The sequence below is a fragment of the Amblyomma maculatum genome, chromosome 9 (assembly GCF_055883805.1).
Source record: "Amblyomma maculatum isolate TAMU_Amacu chromosome 9, ASM5588380v1, whole genome shotgun sequence".
NCBI classification, from domain to species: Eukaryota; Metazoa; Arthropoda; class Arachnida; order Ixodida; family Ixodidae; genus Amblyomma; species Amblyomma maculatum.
In genome coordinates this window covers 97,592,220-97,601,235 of record NC_139352.1, presented here as the reverse complement: position 1 = coordinate 97,601,235, position 9,016 = coordinate 97,592,220, and the positions used below count along the sequence as shown (strand labels likewise).

At 51.4% G+C, this 9,016-nt stretch overlaps 1 protein-coding gene across 1 annotated transcript; it reads left to right on the top strand.

Moving 5' to 3' along the window:
• Positions 1-1,838: 1,838 nt before the first annotated feature.
• LOC146179807 (uncharacterized) lies at positions 1,839-4,748 on the top strand. The gene is made up of 2 exons (XM_084580279.1): positions 1,839-2,175; positions 3,742-4,748. Exons 1-2 carry the CDS (start codon positions 1,839-1,841, stop codon positions 4,746-4,748), a joined length of 1,344 nt encoding a protein of 447 aa, XP_084436405.1.
• The last annotated feature ends 4,268 nt before the right edge of the window (positions 4,749-9,016 follow it).

Sequence of the window (9,016 nt, the reverse complement as noted above, 5' to 3'; positions counted from 1 at the left end):
GGTGGGCTAGTGCTCGCGTCGAAACTGGTCGCCACGCTGCTCAATGATCCGCTGTACCCGGGGCGCTCCCTGTTACAGTACTGGCTGAGCACAGCTCGCCGGGCCTTTACTGCAGACCGGCACCTGGGCCCACAGGCTGAAAGGCATCACAGGTTATACCAAACGGTAGCAGGCTTTAAGACAGCGGTCGACAGCGACCTGCCTGACATCAATATTTTTGAGGTGCCCGCAATTCAAGTCAGCGAGATGGTTGCCTCCTCGAATCTAAACCGCGACGACCAGCTCTGCACGGCCGTCAACAGGTGGCGTCGGTGGGCGGTGAGCCGTGTGTCTCCCGAGGTCCGCGATTTCGAGTGGCGCCAGCGATGGGGCGTGTTACCCAAGCGAGAACGCCTCGCCATGTGGTATGTCGTGCCGAATGACCAATGCCCAAACTTCGGCCGCACGGAAACCATGAGGCACGCGTTATTTCAATGCCCAGTCGCGCTGGTCATGTGGCGCTTGGTGAGAAGGATGTTCTCTGTGTACGGTGGCCCTGGCGCCAGGCCACCACGCGGATGTTTTGCGCGGCTAGTAGTCACCTGTGTATATTTTGTGCTGTGGAAGAGGCGTTGCCTTGCTAAGTCCGTAGACAACCAGCCGGAGCCATGCACCCAGCGCTGCAGCGACTGCGTCTTCTATTGTGGAAGTACCTCTCTGATCAACTGGATAGAGATGGAGAGGCGCGGTTTCTGCAGTGCTGGTACACCCGTTTCTTCGTCGTTCGGGACGGCAGGCTTGTTATGCCAGCTTTGCCATTCTAACCCGGCCCCCCCCCCCCCCTTTGTTACGTACCTCGAATTATGAGGAGTGTATTGCCATATAAGATTAATCATCTGTCATTAAGTTTCTCATTGTTATTCCTTTTGAGCTTGGGGTCTGTGATGTTGAGGGTATTGCACCTTTAATTGTTCTCCCATGTATGTACTACAGTGGGTATGTGTGTATATACAAGTACCTATGTGTGTGGAAGACAATTCCCTCTATGTGATGAGCAACGAGAGACCGTTGTCCCCAAATGGCTAGCGTGGGCAGCTTGTCGGCTGTGAAACGAAGTGCGAGATTTTGACTGCCTTAGGCACTGGGACGTCTTCCCCGAGAGGCAACGCCCTGCCGGATGGGGCATTGTGCCCAACGATCAGTGTGCCAACTGCGCCGCTCCTGAGAGCCTCTCGCATGTTTTTCCGAGTGTAGTTGCGAGAAGAATGTGGCGGCTCGCATATAGGATGTGCAACGTCCATATGAATCCCGGTGTAAAGAATTTATAAAGAAAGAGAAGAAATACCGAGCTCTTGCTCCCGAAAGAGCAGCCAGCAAAAGTCAGCGCGTTCCTAGGTATAGGCATGGTCCACTTTCCCGGAACGACCGGGGAACGCGCGATTGGGAACAAGGGTCGGCGTGGCACCCCGCTGAGGAGAAGGAGAGCCTGGGCCGGCGACGAGGAGGCTGTGCGCACGTGCGGGGTGCGAGTGCTGCTAGGAACGACTGGCGGAGAGAAGAGGGGACGAGACAGTGTGGAACGCACCCTTCGTCGGAGAAAGACGCGTGTAAACTTGATGAATATATCCAGTGTTTTTGTTACCGTTAAAGAGTTTTTGTCCGCGTGTGATTTCTTCACTTTTATTCGAATCCCCTAAAGTTCAATGTTGTAGTAACAAAGTTCAGTTTAATATAAAATCATCAACTATTACATGGTGCCGAAACCCGGGAAGAGAAGATAGTGGCGAAATCCGAAAAGACCACGACGGACCAAAATGGAAAAGCTCAAAGCGAAGAGGCGAAGTCGACGAGGGCAGAACATGATTATCATCAACGAGGCCACAACAGCATTGCCGACAGCCAACGTCCAACAGTTGACAGCTCTGCTTCACAGACTGGAAATCAGCAATGATGAGCTCCGGAAGATCAACGACGAGTTGGAGAACTATCTACCGGAGGAAGCGTTCGAGATCGAGTTTACAGAAAGCGTCGAATACGACGACCGGGCCATAAACCTCATCGGCCAACTGAGGGCTCGAATCGCAGCTTCACAGCAGACTGCGTCTGAACAGAACGCTGAATCGACGCAAACGTCCGTGCCGACGCCCAGATTCACTGCAATCAGACTTCCGAAGCTGCAGCTCCAGTCTTTCAATGGTGAGCTTGCCAACTGGCAGTCGTTTTGGGAACGTTTCCGCGAAGCGGTGCATGATAATCAGGCCTTGTCCAAAGCGGAGAAATTTCTTTACTTAAAAAGCCTCCTCACTGGGCCTGCCGCGTCAGCAGTTAAAGGGTTACAAGCGACTGAGGCCTGCTATGAAGACGCTATACAGATACTGCAGCGCCGTTTCGGAGACAAGGGGCTAATCGAACAAGAACACCTTGCCGAATTAAGGACGCTACCGCCAGTGCCGTCATCAGGAGATGTCAGAGGACTACGCCGACTCTACGATCATGTTCAAGCCCACATTTGCGGGCTAACGGCTCTCGGAGTGACCAAAAATGCCTATTGCGCCATGCTTTGCGACATTATTCTAACGGCGCTGCCGCGAGACATGGTGGTGGAGTTTCACCTCTTGGCAAGCCGAGCGACCAAGACAGATGTATTGTCGCCGCCCGATAGTAGTCCCGCGTCACCAGCGCAGCAGTCCTCCGCCTCGACGCAGGCAGCAGACAGATCAGAGAGAAGGCTAGAGGAGGTACTACACTTTCTGCTGGTAGAAACAGAGTGTCGAGAGCGATGTAGGCAAGTTTCCGCTTTTGAAAAGCCGTCTTACAAGGAAAACTTCGGCAAACGCGCCAGGCAGCCGACTCCGAGTGCCGCTGTTCTTTATGCACAAACAGAGAAGACAAAAAAATGCGCATTCTGCGATTCGAGCAGGCACGGCACAGAGATCTGCACGGCTGCACTGACGAACGAAGAAAAAACCGAAAAACTAGCCAGGGCGAAAAGGTGCTTTCGATGCACAAGGTGGGGACACCGAGCAAAAGACTGCAGGCGAAAGATAAAATGCGGGAAGTGCGAGAAAAGGCACGCTACCTCAATGTGTAACCCCAATTGGGCAGCGATCAAAACTGACCTACCAACAGAGATCACCGCCACTAATGTGCATGCAGACGCCAAAACAGAAGAAACGCAAGAGACGGCACTGCAGACTTTCCGTGCCTTTGCGTTGGGGAGCACCAAATACGGCTACATCAGGGGCGTAATGGACGGTGGAAGTCAAAAAACGTTCATTCGAGCAGATATCTCAAAAACACTTGATTTGAAGGTTTTAGGAAAGGCCGACTTCCTTCTAAATACCTTTGGTGCTGCGGCCGCGCAAGTCCAAAGCTGCCGGCTGGTAGAAGTTCGCCTCCGAAGCCAATACGGAGATCACGAAATAGCAATAGAGGCTATTGAGGTGCCCTTCATATGCAAGGACGTCAAGCAGGTGCCCACATATCACAGTTTTGTGCAAAAGATGGAAGTTTGAGGAGCACTGCTCGCAGACAGACCGATCCATCCGGGCATGTCTTCAGTGCCAGGTATTGGATTACTAATTGGAGCCGACCACCTTTGGAAATTTCAAACGGGAGAGGTGCAAAGATGCAACGAAAATGAAGGATTAACAGCGGTGAATACAAAGTTTGGTTGGACGATTCAGGGACCGTTCAGTGTGACTTCAAGCCTCGCAATCGCAAACAATGTTTGCATACTAAGAATAGGCTTGGAAACTGCAGACCAGGTCCACACTACGCTGCATAATTTCCGGGAACTAGATGCCATCGGCATAAAAGATTCCCCAGAGACACACGACGAAAGAGCACTGAGCAAGGTAGAGTTGGAAAAGAAATGTCTGCGCTATGAAGTTGCCTTGCCATGGAAAGACGCATCCAAAGAACTCAACGACAACAAAAATATGGCAATTCGGCGACTCGACAACCTGACAAAGCGACTATGCCGCAATCCAGAACTCGCTCAGCAATACGACGACGCCATCAGGAGTTATTTCGAGGCAGGGCATGCGGAGCGGGTGACCGAAGAAGTAGCGTCTGGGAAAGTTTATTACATGCCATATCAGCCAGTCGTACGTAGTGAGGCAACTACAACGAAGCTGCGTGTCGTGTTCGATGCATCACCACACGCTCTGAAGAAACGATCACTCAACGACCACTTGGAAAAAGGACCTAACCTCGTCAGTGATTTGGTGCAGATTCTCTTGCGGTTCCGCCTACACAAGGTCGCTCTCGTAGCAGACATCGAGAAAGCAATTCTGCAGAGAAGCGTGCGGCCTGAGGATAGAGACGCCCTGCGGTTCTTCTGGTACAGTAGCCCGCCGCTTGACCCGTCAGCATTGCCGGATATCGAAGAATGGAGAATGACTCGGGTACCGTTCGGTACGACAGCCAGCCCATATTTGCTGACCGCTACCCTCCTCCACCACCTTGAATGCACGACAAAGGAAGTTTCGAAAACGGCGAGCCTCATGAAGGACTCCTTTTACGTGGACGATCTGGTGACGGGGGCGGCTACAGTAAACGAGGCGTTGAAAATGGCCACTGAAGCCATCGACATAATGAGCGACGCCGGCATACGCTTAAGGAAATGGTCCTCGAATTCCGATGCAGTCCGCGCGGCGTTTGGGGACGACGAAACTACATCTTCGAACGGTGAACAGAAGATCCTGGGAATGAAATGGAACGCAGCTGACAAGATGGCAATATCCCCGGCCAGTGTGATCAGCTGATTAACTAGCGGAGCTGCGTCGAAGCGCGTAGTGCTTGCAGACGTCGAGGCTACGATTATTTCTCGGCCACCCCGCCGGGGTGGCGCAGTGGTTACGGCGCTCGACTACTGTTCCCAAAGACGCGGGATCGAATCCCGACCTCGGCGGCCGCTTTTCGATGGAGGCGAAAAGCAAGGCGCCCGTGTGCTGTGCGATGTCAGTGCAGTTAAAGAACCCCAGGTGGTCGGAATTTCCGGAGTCCTCCACTACGGCGTCTCTCATAGCCTAAGTTGCTTTGGGACGTTAAACCCCACAAACCAACCAACCAACTAGCCTACGTCTCCTCAGCACCAGAAGAAACATCGGTTCTCACGTCTTCCCATCTGCTCACTGGGAAACGGCTGATCGCCTTGCCCGAAACGAAAGCAGCCTCCGTTCCTTCGGCCAGTGCAACCGACTTAGGTCGAAGGTGTAAATACCGACAAACGGTCATGGACTCGTTTTGGAAGCGATGGCTGAAGGAGTACCTGCTTCAGTTACGCTCGGTCCACTTGTCCGCTTCCAGCCCTGCGAGTGCGATCACAGTAGACGACTTGGTTATCGTGCATCAAGAAAAGGCGCCGAAGCATATGTGGCAGACTGCTCGCGTGGTGGAGGTTTTAAGGGGCGAGATGGACATGTGCGTTCGTGCACAGTTAAGATGCCATACGGGGCCATCATAAGGCGACCGGTTCAGCTCCTCTATCCCTTGGAGACGCGCATAAAATGAGTTGCACTCCTTTTTGGGGGGAGGATGTAAATAATTTATAAAGAAAGAGAAGAAATACCGAGCTCTTGCTCCCGAAAGAGCAGCCAGCAAAAGTCAGCGCGTACCTAGGTATAGGCATGGTCCACTTTCCCGGAACGACCGGGGAACGCGCGATTGGGAACAAGGGTCGGCGTGGCACCCCGCTGAGGAGAAGGAGGGGCCTGGGCCGGCGACGAGGAGGCTGTGCGCACGTGCGGGGTGCGAGTGCTGCTGGGAACGACTGGCGGAGAGAAGAGGGGACGAGACAGTGTGGAACGCACCCTTCGCCGGAGAAAGACGCGTGTAAACTTTGATGAAGATATCCAGTGTTTTTGTTACAGCTAAAGAGTTTTTGTCCGCGTGTGATTTCTTCACTTTTATTCGAATCCCCTAAAGTTCAAAGTTGTAGTAACAAAGTTCAGTTTAATATAAAATCATCAACAATTACACCCGGTGTCAGGCGCCGGCGTAACCCTTTCGAACATCTTGTGTTCACTGTGGTTTTGTTTGTGTTGTGGCGTCGCAGGTGCCTCGCTGATGCGCGCTGAATTCCCTCCCGCGCAATGTACCCAGCCTTGCAGAGACTGCGCCTCGTCATCTGGAAGTATGTCTGGCCAGTTAGAAACGGATCGCGAGGCGAAGTTCGTGCGGCGCTGGCACACTCGCTTCATTGCTGTATGGGGGAGCAGACTTGAGATGTCTGTCGTGCTTTATAACACCCCCCCCCCCCAGCCCCTTATATTGCTTTCCCCTCTCTGGATAATCATGTAAAGTTTATTTTGTATAGTTACTCTAGTGTTTCGTTTAGTGCATTTCTTCTGAGTAATGTGCGTTTGTATGTATGTATGTATGTATGTATGTATGTATGTATGTATGTATGTATGTATGTATGTATGTATGTATGTATGTATGTATGTATGTATGTATGTATGTATGTATGTATGTATGTATGTATGTATGTATGTATGTATGTATGTATGTATGTTGGTTGGTTGGTTGGTTGGTTGGTTGGTTGGTTTGTGGGGTTTAACGTCCCAAAGCAACTCAGGCTATGAGAGACGCCGTAGTGGAGGACTCCGGAAATTTCGACCACCTGGGGTTCTTTAACGTGCACTGACATCGCACAGTACACGGGCGCCTTGCTTTTCGCCTCCATCGAAAAGCTGCCGCCGAGGCCGGGATTCGATCCCGCGTCCTTGGGAACAGTAGTCGAGCGCCGTAACCACTGCGCCACCCCGGCGGGGGTATGTATGTATGTATGTATGTATGTATGTATGTATGTATGTATGTATGTATGTATGTATGTATGTATGTATGTATGTATGTATGTATGTATGTATGTATGTATGTATGTATGTATGTATGTATGTATGTATGTATGTATGTATGTATGTATGTATGTATGTATGTATGTATGTATGTATGTATATATGTATGTATGTATGTATGTACGAGTATATGTACGTATGTGTGTATGTACGTATGTACGTACACAATAAATTCTTTGTGTGTCATTGTGTTCAAACACTAGATTCAGATCATTAACCTGTGAGTTTGCGAGATTGGACTGTACACGAATTGAGCAGGCGTCCCTGCGTGTTTCACGTTAGGGGCGTCCCATGACTATCGCCATGGCACCTGCAACGCCATAGAGTCCATCTAAAATTGGTCTTCGATATACATGTCCCTAAGGGGACCTATCTTGATACCGTCGTTGACGCAGCGGCCTGAATAGTGGGTTTACCTGAAGTGTACGGAGTACAGAATATGGGAGCCCAGTCCTTTCAAGTGACAGTGGAGAGCATGGCTTCCATGATTCTAATCGTCAATGCCGGCTGCCTCGTCATCAGCAGCGAGCGTATACCAATTGTTCCAGTAGGGCCACACGTGACCACCGTGGCCTGCCTGTTCTTGCCGACCTACATTCCAAACGAAACGCTCGTCCAGGTCTTGAGCCAACATGGCAATGTCCTTTCCATCACTGCTGGCTAGATGGGCTCCCTTAATGGTGTTCTGACTAGGACGCGATATGTGCAGACGGAGATGTCTGCTACATCACCATTATCCAACTATCTACGCGTCGCTGGTCATCGCGTTACCTTTGACTACAGAGGTATTCAGCGTGTCTGTTTTCCAGAGGTGTGGCTCCTCGGCCCACTTTTGGGTGCAGTGCACAGCGCTTTTTTGTGGTTGCTGTAGCGTCCATACCCACCAAGGCGAAAGTTGTGCCTTGCCTTGCCGACGCTGCGGTGATGACCACTCTAATGTGACATTCCCTGTATGCCATTCATGTTCGAACGCGGCTGAAAGTGCCTTTCCCCCGCTTACACCCATAAAGCCGACAGTGCCGGCCCTCCCTTCCAAGTAAGCTGAGTCAGCTAAAGGCCGGAGGGAGTAGTGATGGTAAAAATATTTTATTAAAAATGTTCCGGAGGTTCTAGCGGTGGTTGGAGTCCTCAGTCCGGAACCCCATTGGCGTAGGCTGCTGTCCTCGCTCTTTCGATGAGTTCTTTGTGACCTCTTGCGTCCGAGCTGGTCAGAGCTGCCTCCCAACCTCCTGCGTTGGCTGATTATTAATAGTGACAGTATGATTTCGCTGGCAGGCCAACACCATATGGTACAGGTCCTCCTTCTCCCCGGGGAATTTGCGTTGAGAGTCAAATGACTGATCTATTGCGTGTAGTCTTCGTGGGTTGCCAGAAATGTTGGTCTGTAGCTTACGGAGCTACATGTACTTCCTCCCCTTTATCTAGTGTCTGCCGGTGGAGGGTAGACTCGGTGAGATAATCTTAAGTGCTGAAGTATTTCAGTGTAGGTTAGCAATGGGGTAGGAGGTTCCACGAGATCCGTGTTCGGTGCCCGGGGCAGAAATTCTCGGGCTGAGGCGTGTGAGCTCTCGTTCACTGGGATGCCCTGGTGACCTGGTACCCATAATAAGTGTTTATGCGTGGGCTGGTAGCCATGGGTGTAACTATCTTGCAGGAGTTTAGCTGCTAGCGGTGCAATCCTGCCCCTGAAGTAATTGCGATAGGCTGTCTGTGAATCTGTAAGAATGTATTCTGAGGTAGTATGTGTTGCAGCTAGGACAATCGCCACTTCTTCCGCAGCCAGTGTGTCAATTGGCTGAGCAATATTAGTCCATCCACTGTGTGATTTTGGTGCACTACCGACGCGTCGCCATTCCCCGTTCAGGACCCACAGCATCGACATAGAACACGCCCTCGCGCCCGCCGTAGTGCCTTTTTATAGCTTCCGCTCGTGCTTGTCGTCTTGGCTGATTAAAATCGGGGTGCATATTCCTCGGCAATGGAGTTCCCTTCAATTGTCCTCTCCACGAGGCTGGGATGTCGCTTTTAGGGTTTAGCTGTCGGGGGCAATTGATGTTCAAGTCGTTCAAGTCGGGGTGCATATTCCTCGGCAATGGAGTTCCCTTCAATTGTACTCTCCACGAGGCTGGGATGTCGCTTTTAGGGTTTAGCTGTCGGGGGCAATTGATGTTCAA